At 35.5% G+C, this 21,472-nt stretch overlaps 1 protein-coding gene across 2 annotated transcripts in view; it reads left to right on the top strand.

Moving 5' to 3' along the window:
* MYCBP2 (MYC binding protein 2) overlaps nt 1-21,472 on the top strand; it is a gene marked incomplete at both ends in the record, with an annotated part of 250,457 nt that overhangs the window by 31,704 nt on the left and 197,281 nt on the right. For both annotated transcript variants that reach the window (XM_080689587.1, XM_080689588.1), the window contains 8 exons: nt 5,255-5,408; nt 7,011-7,207; nt 10,707-10,949; nt 11,175-11,246; nt 13,547-13,643; nt 17,883-17,956; nt 18,316-18,454; nt 20,490-20,566. In XM_080689587.1, coding sequence (XP_080545713.1) covers nt 5,255-5,408; nt 7,011-7,207; nt 10,707-10,949; nt 11,175-11,246; nt 13,547-13,643; nt 17,883-17,956; nt 18,316-18,454; nt 20,490-20,566 — 1,053 coding nt within the window. The remainder of the gene's footprint in view (nt 1-5,254; nt 5,409-7,010; nt 7,208-10,706; nt 10,950-11,174; nt 11,247-13,546; nt 13,644-17,882; nt 17,957-18,315; nt 18,455-20,489; nt 20,567-21,472) is intronic.

The following is a 21,472-nucleotide window of genomic DNA, read 5'->3' as shown; positions in this document are numbered from 1 at the left end:
TTTGGGCTTTGTGCTCCTTCATCTCTTTAGTATAATAGAAAGTCTTCAACATTTATTAATTTGAAAGTAACAGTAATGGTAAAATTCAACAAATTTATAAAAGACTATTTCCTGATAAATAGAAAGCTATGTGTTAGGAGGTTAGTTAGGGTTTACCACTGAAAGTATTAATACTTATTATATCTTATTATTTGGCTGCAAATTGTTTTTTTTTCAGAGTTTGCAATATGTTACTCCAGGCCCTCCTGGGTTTCATGACTTGGTTTGGGAAGTCTGGAGTGATATTAATTGGTTTGCCTCTGAATGTTACTTGGTCTTTTGTTTTTATTGCCTTTAATATTCTCTCCTTAGCTTCTATATTTGTCAGCTTGACTATTAGTTGGCATGGTAAACCTTTTCTCTGATATTGCCTAAAAGGGGTTCAATAAGTTTTCTGTACCTGTGTATTGACCTTTTGCTCTATGTTTGGAAAATTTTTGATATTACTTCTTTGAAAAGATTTTCGATTCCTTTGGTTTTACCTTCTATTCCCGCTTCTCTGCTATTTATTTTTAGGTTAGCTCCCTTAATATGGGCCCATATCTCTTCAATTCTAATTAATGCTGTCAATTTTTTTTTCTAAATTATATACTGTGCATTCATTTTTGGAGCGATCGTCTTCTAAGAGTGAGATTCTATTCTCTATGTGGTCTAATCTACTTTTATAGTTTGTATTGATGCCTTCACTTTTATGATTGCATCTTTTATTTCTTTCAGTCTCTCTAAATTTTTTTTTGGAAATCCTGTATCATTTCTGTTTTAATTTCTGATTTGTTCTTCTGACGATCTCTGCAATTCTGTATTTTCAGGTTCTTTTATTGTGGAGTTGTGGGAGTTTGTTGCTTCCTTGTTATTCTTCCTTCTCATGAATTTGGAAATTTGTATCTGTTGCTTTTGATAGATTTCTCTTGGTCTCTAGGTATCAGCTGGTATATCCAAGGGCAGGTGAAGGCTGAATGAGGAGGAAAAGTTGTAAATGCAAGAATAGGGTAAAGCCACTGATAGGAATGACTAGAATGAGAGTATGAGTTAGGTAAAGTAGAATATAGTAGAGATTAGCAACAGTGGTAGAGATAGTAGTAGTATTCTAGTAACCAATCAGGAGTATTTAGTATAGTGATATGAAGTGCATTTTAATACAAGACAAAGAGCTGGGTGTGGTAGCTCACACTTGTAATCCTAGCATTTGGGAGGTTGAGACAGAAGGATCACAGTTCGCAGACAGCCTCAGCTACTTAGTATGGCCCTTCGCAACTCAGTAAGATCCTATTTCAAAATAAAGAATAAAAATAGGGCTGGGGGTGTAGCTTGGAGAGGTAGAATATCCCTGGGTTCAATCCCCAGTACTGAAATTTAAAAAAACAACAAAATAAGACAAAAGGTGTGAAGAGAGCAAACAAATAAGCATACTCTCTCTCACACATACAACCCAAAATTAAAACAAAACAAAATAATGCAACCCTATGAATATATATGAATACTCAGCAGACTTGTCCTCTGCAGTCTGTCTCTGTGCAGATGCCATGTGCTATCAATACCTTTCCTTCTGCAAGCCTGGTTCTCTGAGACCCTATTAATCTATGCAGATGGACAATATCAATGGGGTTGGATCTATTGTTGAGCATAGGTCTCCCTCCATGCTTTTCATCAATGTGCAGCCTGGGTCTCTTCCTGCCTGTGTAGGTGGTATGTGCCTCTGAAGCCAAAAACAGTGTATACATAAGGATCCCTGTTCTCTACAGATAAGGCTGGGTTGGTCTGACTTCTTCCTGATCACCATGATTGGGTGGTCTATGGTGATCTCAGATATCCTCCTAGTTGGATCTAGTGTTAAAGGTAGGTCTCCCTTTACACTTTCCACCAATAAGGAGCCTGAGTCTCTTTGAGCTTCTGCTGTGTCCAACAGCAGACTCCATCCCCACCTTCACCAGGTTGAACTGCAATGTCTAAACCGGATTAATAGAAGTTTATCACTGCTGTGCAAGGCACTATGGCAGCACTGGGCAGTCTTCGTCAAGAATAGTGGGTTCACTTATCAGTGTTGAGTGCCACTCTGGATCTCTGGAGGGCATGTGAGCTCAGCTGCCACAGCTGCCAGTTGTAGTCAGTGTTTGTGCAGGAGGAACTGATGGTTTTACATTCTGATGACCTGCAGCCGCTTACTTTTTTTCAAGTCATTGTTTTGTTTTATTTTGTTTTATTTTATTTTATACTGTGAGTCTCTCTCAGCTGGGTGCTGTGAGGCAATATGGCTGCAGTTGTTGGAGGTTGGGCAGGGTACTTCCCTGCTCTTTGATTGGCCTTCTAGCTTTTTTCCTGCCACCTTTCACTTATGCTATTTTTATATTTATGCTGCTTCCTTTCTTTTGTCAGAACGCTGTTTTCACAGCAATGGAGACAGATTGTCAGCAGGACTTATATGTGCTATCTTCCTCAGTTGTCATCTTGCCAGAAGTTCTAAATATTAATCTTGGATGATTTGAAAACTTGAAGCTAATTTTATATTTTCATATAATGTATATCCATCACAGTTGGTTTTTGCATTTATTAAACAAAAAATCCTCCATGAACCAAGCTGCAGATGACTCTTAAGAGCCTTCGTGTTACCATTAGATGAATGGAGAAATCTGTCATGATCATTATAAAGTTTTATGGATGTGTCTTAAGTAGCACTCTGTTCCTGCCTGAGTTGCCTATGGTTACACCTTTTTTTAATGTACTGGGTATGGAAGCCAGGGGCATTCAACCTTTGAGCTACACCCCAGTCCTGTCCTATCCATCCATCCATCCATCCATCCATCCATCCATCCATCCTTCCTTCCTTTCTCTATTTATTTATTTTGGTGGTACTGGGGTTCCTGGAAGCCCTTCTGCCTCCGGGCTACACTCCCAGACCTATTTTACATTTTTATTTGGAAACAGGGTCTCTTAAGCCAGCACTGGCTTCGAACCTGTGCAATCCTCCTGTCTCCGTTTCCCAAGCATGGGGATTACAAGCGTGCACCACCACGCCAGGCCTTATTGTTTATTTTGAAACAGGGTCTCAGTGAGTTGCAAAGGGCCTCACTAAGTAGCTGAGGCTGTCATGCAAACCACGATCTTCCTGTCTCAACCTCTCAAATGCTGGGATTACAAGTGTGTGCCACCAAGCCTGGCTTATTATACTTTTAAAAAATTATGTTTGTAATTTACCAGAGAGAGAAATCAGAAACCTGTTTGTTAGGTTCCTTACCTATTTCTGGCAAGTTTCAGTCATTTCTCTCTTGTTAATGAAAATTTATTTATATAATGAGCCTTAATCAAAAATGTCATCTGTGAAGGTTTTTCCTACAATTACAAAAAGTAACAGAGTCATAGTAGTAGTCATAATAGTAAGGGCAAGCAATCTTGACGAATGATAGAATGCTGTAGTCTCCCATTGGCTTGAGAATAGAGCCACACATTTTGTACTTTAGGTTTTTTTCTTGTGAGTTGCAAAAGCAGATGGAAATCTTACTGTGTTTTCATTTTCTAGTCTATTCCAGGAAAAGAAATGATGTCAATTAAAAAAATTTTTATCATCTAGTGTATTTAACCAGTTGAAATTCTATGCAGATACTCATGTAAATGTAGCTATAATCAGGCTTGCTAGAATTTTAGATCATTTCTTTAAAATAGCACTACTAGTTATTTTGATTTCACAGTTATTTGTATTTTGCAGAGACCTTACAGATAATAATTAGAATTTCATTTCACTTGCTTGTAACTGATTTCACCCTTGTCTAGAAAAATATATTTCTGAGTTGTAGTGTTTTTTAGCACACAGGTGAGTGAGCAATTAAACCAGTGTTTAGTGTCCCCCACCAAGTCTCGGGTACTGGCTAGGTATGGGAGATTTTCCTTGTTCACAAGGAAACCACAGTTGAGTTGGGAAATGGAAACAGTAGTCGTCATTAGTCAAGAGTACTAATATAGTAAGTGCTGCGATAGCGCTGTGGACCAAGTAAGAATTGCACACATGGTCTGATCACCTGATTAGACTGTATACTTGTAGAAGGCAATCGAGTCTCTAGTATCTTCATTATCTGAGAGTTGCACAAAATAAGTACAGAGGCGATATTTTGGAATGTATGAATTAATGTGAAAATCTCAACAGAGAAATATTCTTCTCTTATTATGTAACTCTTCCTGAAGAGATCTTTTAAATTGGATTCTCCAAATGTTGACATTGAATGAGTAATGGAATTTCATTGTCTATTGTTTTATCAGTCTTCTGAAGGCATATTCTTATACCAGTTCATTATAATTTTCTCTCGCATCTTTTTTTTTTTTGGTGTGTGTGGTGCTGGGGATGAAATCCAGGGGCCTTCTACCTCTCGGCTACACTCCCAGACATCTTTTATATTTTATTTGGAAACAAGGTCTCACTAAATTGCTGAGAGCCTCACTAAGTAGCTGAGGCTGTCTTCGAATCTGCACAATCCTCCTGTCTCAGCCTTCCAAGTACTGAGATTACAAACGTGTACCACCATGCCCGGTTTTCTCACTGGTTTTTTTTTTTTTTTTTTTTTTTTGGTGGTACTGGGGATGGAACCCTTCTACCTTCGGACTACACTCCCAGACCTATTTTATATTTTATTTGGAAACAGGGTCTCTTAAGCCAGCGAGGCTGGCTTCGAACTTGCATGATCCTCCTGTCTCAGCCTCCCAAGTAAGTGGATTACAAGTATGTGCCACCATGCCTGGCTTTTCTCACATCTTTTAAAGGAAATACTGGTAATGTTTTTGGCAAAGCAGTATTCATTTCTTTCCATGACTACTTTACAAGAATAAAGGACATTCCTCAAATAATAATGTGGTGTTTATACCACTATAGGAAGAGCGAAGATGAAAGCTTAAAACCTTTTTATTTTTTGGCTATTTGTGCTATATGTTGTTTTTATTTATGGTTATAAGTAGCAGTTAAAGTGCTGAGTTTTACATGAATGCAACCAAATGAACCTTGTAAATTTATAGTATATTACTTAATTATAATTAATACAGTTTATTTCATCTGAGTGAATAGAATTTGATTTTTTATTCCCTATTACAAGCTATCTTCATGTCTTATCATGACTTGAAATTGCCTTTTGAATAGTTTTTCCTCTGGTGTAGATGTAACATATACCAACTAAACTATCTGGAAAGTGTCATTAATTTACCTGTTACAAAGTAATTTTATTTTAATTTTAAATAGATTATTGAGGTTGGACTTTGTGAAGTTTTTGAGTTGATCAAGGAGACCCGATTTTCTCATCCATCCCTGTGTCTGAGGAGTCTCCAAGCCCTGCTGAATGTGCTTCAAGGTCAGCAGCCGGAAGGTCTCCAGTCAGAGCCACCTGAGGTCCTAGGTAAGAGCTGATTCATAGGGCAAAGCATTAAAAGTGAATCGCTTCTCTTTGAGGCAATACAGCAGCCCGTAATATATCCTCTATTTGATTGGGGACTGATTAGCAGAGCTGTACATTTTCAGGTATTTTACTGCATTTCATTGGCGTTATGATTTAAGAGTTATAATTCATGTATAGACGTTTCTGGATTATTGAAATAATGGGGAAAAAGCAAAACATAAATTTTTGGAACCCAGAAATAATCTCCAAACCTTAAAATCACCATTAGCTTTGATCATAAATCTTTGTCCAAAACAATTAACATTTGCTTTCTATAACTTTACTTGTTACTTTGGATTATTTTAAAAAGATTAAGAAAGTTGGGTGTGGTGGTGCATGCTTGTAATCCCAGCATTTGGGAGGTGGAGACTGGAGGATCGTGGTTTGCAGACAGCCTCAGTTACTTAGTGAGGTCCTTCGCAACTCAGATGCTGTTTTAAAAAAATAAAAAGACTAAAATATAGGGCTGGGGGTGTAGCTCGGAGGTACAGTGCCCCTGGGTTCCATCCTCAGTACCGCCAAAAAAAAAAAAAAAAGAATAAGAAAATGCTACAAACCTAAAACAGTTCAGTGAGTTTTTTTAAGAGGGTGTTTCTTTGGTGTTTATCATAAATTAAAAAAATAAACTATTTGTATTATGGGTAGAGTTGTAAAGAGAATACTGTGTGGAGACTTCTGCTGGTCTATAGAGCATTCATGTATCATTTTAAAATTTTTGTCACTAAGTGGCATTATGATTTTGGGGAAAATCTTTTAACACCTTTGTTTCTCAATTTCATTAACCACTTAAAGATGAGAATATGTGTTCTATTGGCTTGGAAATTCTTTTAGAAGATAAATGAATTACATACCCCTTTTGAAATTGTGAGCTGCTGGTATGTTAATGATGATACTTGTATTACAATTTATTAAAATTATATTGTATACTTTGTGCATTCTCTTATTGTTTTGTAAGTATACAAGTAATTTTCTAGAGTCTTAACATTTTAAGAAGCCCATACTCCTCCATTCTGAAAGGTAAAATAAACACAATGATTAGTTTCTTAAACATGTAAATGCCTCTAGGCAAGTTTTTGTTGTTGTTGTTGTTTTTTTTTTTTTTTTTTTTTTTTTTTGGCGGTACTGGGTTTCCTGGAAGCCCTTCTATCTCCAGGCTACACTCCCAGACCTATTTTATATTTTTGTTTTATTTGGAAGCAGGGTCTCTTAAGCCAGCTAGGCTGGCTTCGAACCAGCGTGATCCTCCTGTCTCCGCCTCCCAAGCGCGGGGATTATAAGCATGTGCCACCACGCCCGGCCGCAAGTTTGTTTTATATGACCTTAGACCAATTTCATTTCTTTGTTTACAAAAATGAAGAGTTGAACTAAAAATATTCTTCAATGCCCTTGTTACATAAATATTTTAACTTATGGGGGGAAAGGGTAGCTAGAAAGAAATGAATGCAAAATTAAGTATTCTAAGTGCCTTAAATTTTGCTTTTAGTGAATCAAGGTGTAAGTAAATAAATATACACATATAATGTTATGTCAGGTGAACATAACTGAATCATATTTTATCCACAGAGTCTCTCTTCCAGCTTCTCTTGGAAATCACTGTTCGAAGTACTGGGATGAATGACAGCACGGGGCAGTCCCTGACAGCACTTTCCTGTGCTTGCCTTTTTAGTCTAGTGGCTTCTTGGGGAGAAACAGGAAGGACACTTCAGGCCATCTCTGCTATCCTCACCAACAATGGTAGCCATGCTTGCCAAACTATTCAGGTATTTCATATCTGTAACTGCTTAGACATTTACAAGATGCCACGTTAGAGTTCTACCTTAATAGGAATTCCCTGCTGCTTTTTCTCAGTCTTTTTTTCTTTACTTTTTGTGATACTGAGATTTGAACTCAGAGACAGTCTGAGCTACACTACTCCCAGCTCTTTTTATTATTTATTTATTCGTTCGTTCATTCATTCATTCATTCATTCATTCATTCATTTATTTTTGTGATACTGGGGAAGGAACCCAGGGACATTCTCCTTCTAAGCTATACCCCGTCCCTATTTTTTAAGTTGCTGAGGGTGTCTCCAAGTTGCTAAGGCTGGCCTTAAACCTGCAGTCCTCCTGTCTCAGCCACTCAAGTACTGGGATTACAAGCATGTGCCACTGTGCCTGGCATATAGTAGTTTGATCTACCCAAGGTTGATATATAAATAGCCTGTAGTAGTTAAGCTGCATGTCTCTAACTCTAGCACTGAAGATAATAAAATGAATTTTGACAAAAGTCCTAAATATGTAAACTGATTTTTATTGTAAACACTGTAAGCTTCTTTTTCTTTTCTTTTTCTTGTTCTCAGCCTTCTCCTTATCTCTGATTTTGCTCTGAATTTTCAAACTTCTTTGTAGTTTTTAATTTTTTTCTGTTGAAAAGGATATAAACACAGAATGTACTCAAACATATCGAAGTCAACCACTAAGCCGAGCAAGGGAGGAGGGACAGGGAGGGAATGGGGTGGGAATTGGGTAGGGGTTAAATCAGTGATGTGTACATGTTTGTACACACAAGCTTTTTTTTTTACCACAATATGATGTATGAATAAAATGCACCAATAAACAACAACAACAAAAAACAGACCAAAAAAAAAAAAAAAAAAAAGGAAGGAAAAGAAAAGGATATGCCATCAGTCTGATATTTTTTGAGTTTGATTGTGATTTTTTTTTTTTTCCGGGTCTGGGAATGGAATCCAGAGGCATTTGACCTCTGAGCTACACCCCCTGCCCTATTTTTTATTCTGTATTTTGAAACAGGGTCTCACTAAGTTGCAGAGGGCCTCACTGCGTAGCTGAGGCTGTTCGTGAACCATGATCCTCCAGTCTCAGCCTCCTGAATGCTGGGATTACAAGTATACGTCACCACGCCCAGCTTGATTGTGATTTTTATTAGTCATTTTGTTTCTGAGATACTTTAGCTATGCACCTAGCATTTTAAACTTTTAGACAATGCTTGTGGACTTAACGAAATGTCACCATTGCTAGTAGTGGGAAATATAGTCCTCTCTATAGGCAAACTTGATTGAATGATTTTGAAGCATTCTTAAAATTGAGAAAGAAGTTATGTTTAAAGGTCTAGTTATGTGTTCTTTTCTGGCCTCAACCTCCAGGTCAGGCAGAAGGTCAGTCCCTCAGTCCTGTGATTAGCAGGCCAAGAGTAGCAACGGGGGTGTATCAGTCATTTTCTGTGAGTTATTCAGCATCTTAAATTCTTCTTGTCTTACATGTGTGATTGCCCTACACTAGTTTTCTCACTTACTCTTTTCCCTCTCTCTGTCCTGCTTTGATTCCTTTTGTCCATTTTTTTAAATTAAAAATTTATTTTTGGTACTAGGAATTGAACCTAGGGGTATTCTACCTCCAAGCTATACTCTACCCCTCTTTCTTTCTTTCTTTCTTTCTTTCTTTCTTTCTTTCTTTCTTTCTTTCTTTTTCTTTTCTTTTCTTTTCTTTTCTTTTTTTTGGTGAGGGGCAATAGGGTCTAAGTTGCTGACGCTGGCAACAAACCTGTAATCTTATTGTCTCAGCCTCCTAAGTATTGGAATTACAGGCATGTGCCACCACGCCCAGTTTGGTCTTTATTTAGGTTATTCTAATGTAATGGCTTTCAGCTCTGTTCTATAGACAGGCTTTGGGGTTTCTAAAAGTGTTTAAATAAATGTTTAAGATATACAGCTCCTCCTTAAATTGTAATAAAGTAACACAAATATTCAAATATCATGTACCAAATATTAATAAAATTGTGATTGTAAATATATGAGCTTATTAGGCTTCCTTGTGATTTTTTAAAATACATTTTGGAAGGATATAAAATATATAGCAGGAGTACATGAACTAGGTTCATGGATAGCCTCCCTAGGATATGAGATGTGAGGGAAAAGAAGAGTTGAAATCAACCACTCTAGAGGAAGAAAGTGTTGATGTTGGGGGAGGGAGACCATGCTGGGTGTCTGTATGCTAAGGAAGGGAGGTGAAGGGAAGAGTAGAATATTTGAACGCTGAAAGAATTTTAGTAAAGTTGTAACCTAGAGAGCTGACCAATGATAGAGATGAGTCTTAGTGCACATTTGTTTTTTTATCCAACTCCAGTATTATTCCCAGCCACTAGGCTACACAAATCTACTAAATCCCTGAGGGTTTTTTTTTTTTTTTTTTTTACACATCTGCCCCATCACTGTATCTCTAGCTCCAGCCAAAACACCATATTTAAGCCCTTTATTTTTACCATGGCTTACAGTTGTCTTTATGATTTGGCCCTATTCTATCTGTCAACCTCATTTCACAAAATTTTCTTGGCCTGACTGGAGGTTGAGAGAGAAAAGTCTTCCCTTAGAACATGTAATTTGTAATATCTCAATTGTTTGGTCACCCAAATACGAATTACCTCTCTATTCCAAAAAGCTTAGCAGAGAGTGTAAAGTAGGATAGGAAGTACTGCAAAGTATCTTATTGGAGACTAAAAGTCCTTCTTGAAAGATCAAAGACTTCCTGCAAAGAAAACACTATTGCATATGAACTCAACATTTGACAAAAAAGCACATAGAAAAAAAGGCACCGTCATCAAGAATTAGTAGAAACAATATGGCACATCAATCCTGCTAAGTCTTTTGAAACTCAGATTATTTGCTATATACTTTAATATAGCTTATTACTAATAAAGTAATGAGAATATCTCAAGTATGATTAAGGAATGAGAATATAAACAGTAACCAGATTGAGCTCTTGGAAATGAAAAATCAAATAATTAAAAATCAAACAATTTTCTAAGTAAGTAGATCATTAAAGGGCGGGTTAACTAGATAATACACAGTTGAAGATATAAGTTGAGAATTGAATGTAAAAGAAATGAAATTATCTAGAGTACAACACAGAGACATAGAAAATATGGAAGATAAAATAAGATGCATGAGAAAGTAATGTATTAAAACAATATGAATTTCATAATGCAATGATAGATTTGTAGAGATGGGGAACTTGAAATTGTGGTTAAGATTTTATGGATTTGGTAAATAATGTGGAATCCTTAGATTAAGGAAGTCTACTTTCCTTGAGATTTGCTTCTACCAGATGAACTTTTGCCTGATACTTTTTGCTAGCATGCCAAACATCATTCTGAATAATTTGGTTTTTTTAGAGATAATATATTCTGAATAAAAAGTGTCTTTTTGTGTGCTGGCAACATTTCAAAATGGTTTTTAAAAATTTTTTTTCTTTCTCTTTTGAATAGGTGCCAACAATACTAAATTCACTACAGAGAAGTGTACAGGCAGTTTTGGTGGGAAAAATTCAAATTCAGGACTGGTTCAGCAATGGCATTAAGAAAGCGGCTTTAATGCACAAGTGGCCATTAAAAGAAATATCTGTTGATGAAGATGACCAGTGTCTACTTCAGAATGATGGATTTTTTCTTTATCTATTATGCAAGGATGGATTATACAAAATAGGTTCTGGATACAGTGGAACAGTGAGGGTAAGGTGATTTCTTATAGTTCTTGATGAAAGTAGAATTATGACCAGGCTGAATTGTGTTCTGTTTCTGGATTCATTTTTAAGATACTATTTAATTTTGATATACTTTTTCTTTTATAAATATATAATCAACATATAATACATTAAATTTATTTATCCATTTGTATTATTTTTATTGATTATTAATTATAAAACTACTGATAGACTAACTTTCGTTATTTTGCAGGGCCATATATACAATTCTACATCTCGAATCAGAAACAGAAAAGAAAAAAAGTCTTGGTTAGGCTATGCTCAGGTAGGAAAATATCCTCAATAAACCTAACTTATCTTTTAAAACATGTGATCATACGTATTGAATCAATAAATAATATACTTTCTATCATACAGAAGTGGAGTATTTTTAATAAATAGCTAAAACAGTGGTATAGTGTAGTACAAAGAACATTGGCTGAGAATTTTTATTTTTATTTTTTATTTTTTTAATATTTTTGGTGTTACTGGGGTTCCTGGAAACCCTTCTACCTCTGGGCTACACTCCCAGACCTATTTTTATACTTTTTTATTTGGAAACAGGGTCTCTTTAGCCAAAGCACACGGCTGGCTTCGAACCTGTGCCATCCTCTTTGTCTCCACCTCCCAAGCGCAGGGATTACAAGTGTGCGCTATCACACCTAACCGGCTGAGAATTTTAAAGAGGTTCAATTTTAGGTTGGGCTCTGCTTCTTTACTAGTTGTATGGCTGTGGGCAAATCAGTAATTTTTTTTTTTTGACATGTGTTATTTAGCTATTAAAAGATAATAAAAATATTTTATAGTTCTTAAGTGAGCCACTGAGTAAGAAGCAAGACTTCTTTTATAATTAGCAAATATAATTAAGAATGTGTATGTGACCTGAGTTTACAACAAACTCTTTTCATTCTGAGTTAGTACCTTTTAGGGAACATTGTTTAGCCTGCCCAGTGGAAAACCACCTGCATGAGGATTGTGCACAAAATCACAAAAGGAAAGTACTCGGCTCATATTGCTTGCTTTTTCTTTTTTTAAATATTTTTTATTTTTTTATAGTGCTGGGGATTGAACCCCGGGGCATTCTACCTCTAGGCTAAACTCCCAGACTGGTTTTACTTTTTATTTGGAAGGAGGGTCTTGCTAAATTGCTGAGAACTTTGCTGAGTTGCTGAGGCTGGCTTTGAACGTGCAACTCTGATCCTTTGTTTCAGTCTCCCAAGTTACAGGAGTGTGCCTCCATGCCTGGCTTCCTTATTGCTTTCTTAGTGCTGTAACCTCATCCTCTGACCAACATGGCCAGATGGGTATCATCATCTTACTAGGTCAGCAGTCAGATATTACTCTTCCTCCTATGGAGGAAAGGAAATGAAAGATAAACAAAAGGGCTCAGAAATATTTATTTCTCTACCATCCCCTCCTGAGAGACAAAGCCCAAGTTCCATTGTGGAGGATAAGGAGTAAAGATTTCCCTGTACCTCCTGCCTTGCTGAGCTCACAAGATATGTTATTATCTTGAAATGACAAAAGATATTTTAAAGTGTTTTGAAAGCTAAAGAAATTATTATTGTCATGTGAAGAATCATCCTACCGTATCAACTATTGGGAATATTTTGATATTAATATTTAAATGTCAAGTTGGGTATGATGGCACACACTTGTAATCCTAGCGTATGTGAGGCTGAGACAGGAGGATTATGGTTCACGGACAGCTTCAGCTACTTAGTGATGCCCTTTGCAACTCAATGAGACCCTGTTTCAAAATAAAGAATAAAAAAATAAGGCTGGGGTATAACTCAGAGGTACAATGCCCCAGGTTCAATCCCTGTGCCGCAAAAAAAAAAAAAAATTAAATATCAAATTAATTATTAAATTGTCTTATTAAATTTCATTTGGTTGAAAATGTCACATCACTTTTTTTATTTGCCAACCTTCTGGGTTTTATTTAAGAAGTATTGCTATGGAAAATATAGTAGTATGTTCAGTAGCATATCACTGCATCTAAACTACTACTGTATTCATTTTTATTTCTTTTTTTGGCAGTACTAGAGATTAAACCCAGGTGCATTCTACCTCTGAGCTATACACTCAGTCCTATTTTTTATTCTTTGTTTGAAACAGGGGCTCAGTAAGTTGCAGAGGACCTTACTAAGTAGCTGAGACTGGCCATGATCCTTCTGTCTCAGCCTCCCAAGTATTGGGATTACAAGCATTTGCTACCATGCCTGGCTATTGTATTCATTTTGAATTAGCAGTTAACATCTCAGTTATTTTTTAGTATTAATAGAAATTGACCACTGTTTCTTTATTTACTTGGCAAGTGATATAGTCATTTTGAACAAAGTGTATTGTTCTGTTTTTGTTTAGTGTATTTTATCAATGGATTTGACAACATGTTGAGTCTCAACAGTGTACAGTTCCTCTTCTTATTAAAGTGTATGCATGTTCTTACATTTTTAATCCTTAACATATTTTAGACAGCAGTATTGGTTTATTCAACTTAAAAATTGTAATGGAGCCATATGGCTGTTTTTTGTGCTGAAGTTGGTAATGAAAAATATTTTAATGTGAGAAAATTTTTGTTGTCAGGGTTATTTACTATATAGAGATGTGAATAACCACAGCATGACAGCCATAAGAATAAGCCCTGAAACACTGGAACAAGATGGTACTGTAATGTTACCAGGTATGTTTCAACTAGTCATTTTCTCTTCACAATTGATTTTAAGAAATTTGCTTGTTAGGCTACTTAGACATATAAAGAATGTTTAGTAAGGAATAATGCTTGCTTACAAATAGGTTTGACATGGAAAACATTTTATAGTCTAAGGTAGCACATAGGCAGAGAGTGGACACCTGCAGTACAGTTTACTGAAGTTTAATACTTTTTTTCAAATTTTTGCCCATCTGTATGGCTTAATCCCCTGCCCTTTCCTCACCAACAGTTTTTTAGCTCCTGAATTAGTGAAGTGATGTTATTTTGTTGCTCTTCATAAAGTCACTCCTTTTAACTCTCATATGGCCTAGAATAAAGAACATTTTATTTTTGTTCCCCCTCAAAATGATGCTTTATTATGCAAGAATCTACAATATTCGTGACATCTGAGAGGAAGGATTTTCCTCTTTATTTTAAAGGACTTTCAGTAATAGAAAATTAGAGGTGGTTAGCAGTTTTTAAAAATTCTATTATTTTCACTTTTTAATAATGCTCTGAAAAGACACTTTGTACAGTATGCATTTTAAAGTTGTGTGTATGTATATATATATTCATCACTCAAATCATTGCTGTCAAAATTCTGAGGCAGTTTTTCTGAAATTTTGTGAAACATTGGGAAAATGCATAGAATAGTCTCCATTATAAGGTCTTCAAATTTGTTTATACCTTTGATACTTTCTAAAATTGTTTACCTTTAAATCTTAATGTTTAATGTTTCTGGCAATAATTCTATATTAAGAAGCAACATTACTTTTAGGAACTTGTCCATTTTACAATAAGATCTACTTCTAAAGAAGATACTGAGAAGGGTAATTGCTCCCAGGATTCTTGTTGAAAATATTCCTATGACTTCATTAGAGATTTATTTGAATTTTGCTATCTATGCATTTATCAAAAATACTGCACAGATAACTTGTTAATGCAAATGAAATATTTCTTGTTTGTTTCATAGAATAGCTTTGGAAAACAGAAGACTTATTAACAAAATTGTTTTGTAAATAACTGTTTTTTCAGACATATCTGCATAGGCTTTTTTCTCCTTTTTTTCATCACAAGCCCTGGGCCATGCCTTTTATCTTAATAGTAATAATAACAATAATTTAAAAATATTTTAATAATAACATGAATACTACCTCATATACATATGCACATATATTAAAAATTACACTTACTACATAAGATCACATTAGTATTTGTACATACTTTAAAAGAGTGATCATATACTTCATATTATTCTTTTAACTTATCCCTTATAAATATATTTGTAGACCGTTAAATACTCTTTTATAACATCACTTTAATGTTACAAAATACATTCTATTGATATTATTGAATGGGAGCTTCTCAATTTTTTCTATATAAATTATATTGCAATGAGCATTCCTGTCACTGGCTTTGTGTAAGTCATTTTAGGATAATGTCATTGAAGAAAAGTTCTAAATTGACAAATCCCTTTTCTCCAAACAGATGGATACTAATATAAGGGATTTAAGTCTTCTCTGTTCATTTATGGTAATTGTATCTGTGAGAAAATTTTGAAAATATTTACCCACAACTGTTTTACTATTCAGCCATGATAAAAAGTGACTTGTTTATGTCCTTATAATTTCTTCTGCATCATTTAACATACGAAATGCAACTTTAACAATACAAATGTGGCTTTCTGTGTTTCATAAATATGTGCTGTATTCACGCTGAAGAATGAACCATACTTTGGGAGGATAGTCCCAATATTGCGTGTCTTTCAAGCTTGCAGATGTTGCTTGATACATTCCTGAAGATACTACCTTATAATATTACAAGATGAATAAAGAAAGGATAAAGAGAAAATCTTGAAATTACGTGGCAGGAAGACTCACCCTCAAGCCTGAAGAAACCTTTTGTCTTTTTCTCATTTCTTTGACCTGGACTGCAGCTTCTTCAGTATTACCTTGTTTTTTTCTCTGTAGGGACAACTTTGCTCTGTAGCTTTCCCAAGAAGAGCAGAAGTGAATTCTCAGGTTTATAGGTGGTAATGAATACCATGTTTAAAATTGACATAAATCAAGGAATTCATTGTGCTTCATGTTCCAACTTGACTTAGAGTCTACTTTATAAAGTTTCGACCTGGTATGGGTAAACTGAACGCCTACTTTCCTCCATGATAACTGACTTTTTATTCTCTGTATCTTGCCTTCCCTTTGAGATTGTATCCGTATGTCATTTGTTGCCCGTGTCTGGTGATAGGTTGCCTCCGACCATGAGGCTTTTTGCTCTTGCGCCGCTTCACTCCTCACCCCTCCATTATCTGAAATTATAATGAGTTTTTCTTCTTTGCTTTTTAGTTTAAAATCTTACTGCTTAGAGCTTGAGAAGCATCTTTCTTGCGCCTCTTTGTATTCTGTACAGTGGAGTAGGAACTCTTTCTTTCGATTTCTCCTCTCTTTGATTACCAAGTCTCTTGGGCTACCAGTGGGCCTTGTCTCCCAGTTTCTATTTCCAGTTTGTGAGCACTGAATTCTCTATTTGGTAAGGGTCTGCCTGTGTTTTGCATATTTATAATAAGGAAGTATGCTAGTATGAAGCTCCTGGGCAAAGATCTTGAGTAATTCAGCTTATTTGGGTGGGCTCCATTACTACATTCCAAAAAAAGTATGTTTTATTGATTCAGGTGCAATTAAGACATGAAATTTTTTATTTTTTATTTTTTATTTTTTGGCGTTTTGATTAATGGAGAGATTCATCCTAGTTCTCTGCAGTTATTTTAAGAAAGTGTGTGTGCTTTTTATACTTGCTTGCTGAACAGTTGTTTCTCTAAAAGAATACAGTTTATACTTAGATGTTGATTTCCTCATAGATCCGTGTTCTTAGTAGCAGTCACTAACACATGTTCTAGTGTCCTTCTGTAATACTGGTATCCCTTGCTACAGTTGAGCTCGTGCATTACTTTAATCAACATACGTTTATGTGCTGCACTGCTCTACAGAGATTTATATTATATTGACAAAATATAGTATGCTAGCCAAGATAATTTGAACATTTTGACACAAAAAGAAAGAAATGAGCATGGATTTGTTTGCTCCATGAAGGGTGAATGTTAGAAAAGGTTAAAGCATCCTGAAACCCAAATATGCTGGGAATAAACATGAATTTCTTTCTTTTTTTTTTTTGTGGGCCTGGGGATAGAACCCAGGGTCATTCGACCTCCGAGCCACACCCCCTGCCCTAGTTTTTATTATTTATTTATTTATTTATATTTTTGGTGGTACTGGGGTTCCTGGAAGCCCTTCTACCTCCGGGCTACACTCCCAGACCTATTTTTACATTTTTATTTGGAAACAGGGTCTCCTAAGCCAGCGCGCGCGGCTGGCTTCGAACCTGCGTGATCCTCCTGTCCCTGCCTCCCAAGCGCGGGGATTACAAGTGTGCGCCACCACGCCCGGCAGGAAACGGTTTTTTAAGCCAACATGGCTGGCTTCGAACCTGCGCGATTCTCCTGTCTCTGCCTCCCAAGCGCAGGGATTACAAGCGTGGGCCACCATGCCCGGCTTTATTCTTTATTTTGAAGCAGGGTCTCACTAAATTGTGGAGGGCCTCAGTAAGTATCTGATTCTGTCCGTGAACTGCGATCCTCCAGTCTCAGCCTCCCAAATGCTGGGATTACAAGTGTATGCCACCATGACCGGCCTAAACATTGAATTTCTAACCGAGAAATGTACAGCTGACTTTGGACATCATTTATTTTATAAAGCAAGGGATATCTGTAGTCAGACAGCATACATCTCAAATACAGAAGCTTTTAGGTCTATCTGTATTTCTCTGTGACACTAATGACTATGATGTACGTCTGAGGGTAGAGTGTTGCCCACGTCGCATGTGATTGTATTGAAATGGTTATAACCAACATTTTAGTTTGTTCATCATGATGCATGTTTACTATCAGACAGTATCTAATACTAATTTATTTGAAATTTGGGGGGCTCTCAGGTCCTTCATAATGGAAGACTTTAAATGTAGGCACAAAATGCGATAAGTATTATTAGTATTATTAGGTTAATTATTTAGCTTTGCTGATTTGTAATTCTTTATTAAAAAGCAGTCTCCTTTTGAGTTTAAGTCTGTTCTTATTGCGTGGAGAACTCTGATTCTGACTTCAACAGAGGAGTAAAGTCATTCTTTGAGTTTTTTGGTTATTTTGTAATATAATTACTTTTTCTTCCTTTTGCATAGATTGCCACACTGAAGGTCAGAATATTTTATTCACTGATGGAGAATATATTAATCAGATAGCTGCTTCAAGAGATGTAAGTACTCTGAATCATAAGTAGCTGGTGTAAATGTAATCTCTTTTTAAATTAAATTTGTTTTAGCTAGGCACATGCTTGTAATCCCTGCGCTTGGGAGGCTGAGACAGGAGGATCGTACAGGTTCGAAGCTAGCCTCAGCTACTTAGTGAGGCTCTCAGCAACTTAGTGAGACCCTGTTTCCAAATAAAATATAAAATAGGTCTGGGAGTATATCCCGGAGGTAGAAAGCCTCTGGGTTCCACCTCCAGTACCACCACCAAAAAAGAAAAATTAAATTAAATTTGTTTTTACTTAGACTATAGAGCCTTAAAAGATTGATTTATGGAATTTAAAACTGTGTGTTTTATTTATTTTAGGATGGCTTTGTTGTCAGAATATTTGCTACAAGCACTGAACCTGTGCTACAACAAGAATTGCAGCTTAAACTGGCCAGAAAATGCTTACATGCCTGTGGCATCTCATTGTTTGATCTGGAAAAGGATTTGCATATAATAAGTAAGAAGGCATAATAAGCCTTTCTCCCGTATTTTACTTTTCAGAATATAAAAAAAAAAAACATTGTATTTTCAGCACTTAGCTTTTATTTTATCAGGTACTTTTTGTCTGTTACTAAAAAAATATGCAGAAGGAACTAGGAATTATGGCTTTTAAACAGAGTATGATATTGGAATATCATGTTAAGGAAATGAGTGATACTAATATTTTCCTATTAGTATGGATGGATACTGGTGGATACCATTAGTTTTTTATATTTTCAATTAATTTAAAATATCATGTTGTAAATGTTTCTACAATCATGTTTATAGTTATCTCATTTGATCGTTTAATTTTTATTTGAAAAGATTTTTAAGATATTCATAGAATAAACTTATTTGTCAATAAATTGATCAACAGTCTTTCATATAAATACAGAAATACTGAGAACCACAGAGTGTATCTTGGGCTTCATATACTTTGGCAGTGTTGTGATAGTAGTTGGGATCACTAGTTATAAGAGTCTTCATTTTTATTTGAATTTTAATAATAGTAATTTGTGTGTGGGGATGGCAATGGAGATTGAACCCAGGTGTCTTCTATCTCTAAGTTACATTCCCAGCCCTCTTACATTTTAAAACAGCGCCTCACTGAGTTGCCAAGGCAGGGCTCAAACCTGTGATCCTCCTTTCTCAGCCTTTCAAGTACTGGGATTATAAGCATGTGCCACAGGGCCCAACTAATAGTGACATTCTTTACTTTGTAGGGCTCTATGCAAGTTTGTCATCCCACAGAAATTAATAAACTTTTGCATTAGGCATTTACATCATATATATTAGTTTAATTACATAATTTTTGTAACTCTTTCTCACAAAAACATTGACTTGGTATTAACAGATTTTCAGTTTAAAAAGCCCATAGATTAGTTAGTAGCTTTTGATGACTGGACGAAATTATAGAATGTTCTGTATATAGAGTTATAATTACTTAAGAGTTTACAGATGTGCTATGTGTAACGTTTTAATTCACTCATATGATTACTCTTACATCTATCTTTACATAGATCCTTATGCACATTTTGAAACTACACACACACACACACACACACACACACACACACACACACACGTATATAAACGGATTTATAGAGAAGCTACAAAAAACTGTCCTGTAGAAAAAAAGCGTGCTACAAAGAATCTGAAATACTTTAAGTTCAAATATCTTCAGAGTAGCCAGGTGTGGTGGCGCACACCTGTAATCCTAGTACTTGGAAGGCTGAGACAGGAGGATCGCAGGCTCGTGGCCAACCTCAAATACTTAGTGAAACTCTTTCTCTTAGTGAGATATAGCTGTGTCTTCATGGTGTCATTCAAGCTCAGATGACTGTGTCTGGACAAACCTCCCCAAGCTTTATGTTTGCTCATTTGTAAACTACAGTATAGTTAAAGGATCAAAGCAGATGAGTTTTGTAACCTCCATAATGTCTCAAACCTAATAGTTGCTCACTAAGAATTTGTTCACTTAAACCCTAATACAAGGAATATTGTTGACATTGAAATTTTGCTTTTTTTGGTGTATATTTAGAATTTATTTAGTAGTAGTTTGGAACATGTTGAAATTATGGTAACTTTATCTTTCCTTAGAGTAATATACCTATTGTTAATTTGTGTGTGTGTGTGTGTGGTACTGGGGGTGGAATTTAGGGGCGTTTCTACCTACGGGCTATACTCTCAGACCTATTTTATGTTTTATTTGGAAAAAGGGTCTCACTAAGTTTCTGAGAGCCTAACTAAATAGCTGAGGTAGCTTCAAACCTGTGTAATCCTCCTGTCTCAGCCTCCCAAGCGCTGAAATTGTAAGAGTGCACCACCACGCCCGGCTTGTTAAATGTTTTTTAAAATATTGAGGCACATGATGTATTTAGTCATCTTTGTTTTTGAGTGATATTAATTAAATTGACTTTCAAGTTACTCAAAAGAGTATATAGAATTACTCATTTAGTAATGCAGTAGTATTTATTAATGTAATAGCATTTATTTTTCTTATGGTGCTGTAGGCACAGGATTTGATGAGGAGTCTGCAGTTCTTGGTGCAGGACGAGAGTTTGCACTAATGAAAACAGCAAATGGAAAGGTAAATTACTTTGTCTATATTCCCTAATGTACATGATGTACATTCACAAACATATCAAAGTCAGTCACTAAGCCAAACATAAGAAGGATGGAGGGGGGAGGGAATGGGGTGAGAATTGGGGAAGGGCTCAATGAGTGATGTGTGCATACATGCCTCTACCACCTTGTATCCCATTAAGATGTCTGACTACAGTGCAACAGTAAAAAAGATGAATGACTATAATGCACCAATTAAAAAAAAATATCTGAAGTAAAAAAAGAAAAAGGGCAGAATGAAGGAGAGGGGATAAATGTTTATTAAGTGGACATATTGTTATTAAGATATATATAAAATATATAATTAAAGTTGTTAAGGAAAGGTATGGATATGTGAAAAAATTAACTTTCTCTGCTTTAACAGAGTAGATATAGTTCTTTGATTAGTTTATATAGTTTACATGTTTAAACATAATAATCTTTGTTTTTATGGTAAAAATTTATGTTGAGAATAATACTGTGAAACAATTGTGGCATTTAAGATCCCAAAACTTTAAACATTTTATAAAATATCATACTTTACAATTAATTTTAATTATGAAACTAATGTTTGAATTGGGTGGATGCATGATTTGTGTTTATTTTGATTAGTAGGATATTTATTGCAAGTTTCTGTAGTGTACAGAAATGTAGTATGTATGAGTTGTGGAAGTAGGAGCATGCATAATTAAGTTATACATTATAGAAGTTAATCGACTGAAGCTTCTTACCTAGTAAATGTGAAGAGAAAGATAATTACAAGAATGCTGAAAATAGAAGTTAATAGGCAAATATGGCATATTTATGTGTAGCTTTTTACAGCTGGGAAAGGTGAATTGAGAATTTTATGAGTTTCTTACTGCTATGAATTTTTGAGTATATTTATTAAAAT

The sequence above is a fragment of the Muscardinus avellanarius genome (genome assembly GCF_963383645.1).
Source record: "Muscardinus avellanarius genome assembly, chromosome: 2".
Classification (NCBI taxonomy): domain Eukaryota; kingdom Metazoa; phylum Chordata; class Mammalia; order Rodentia; family Gliridae; genus Muscardinus; species Muscardinus avellanarius.
This window is presented reverse-complemented; position numbering and strand designations above follow the sequence as displayed.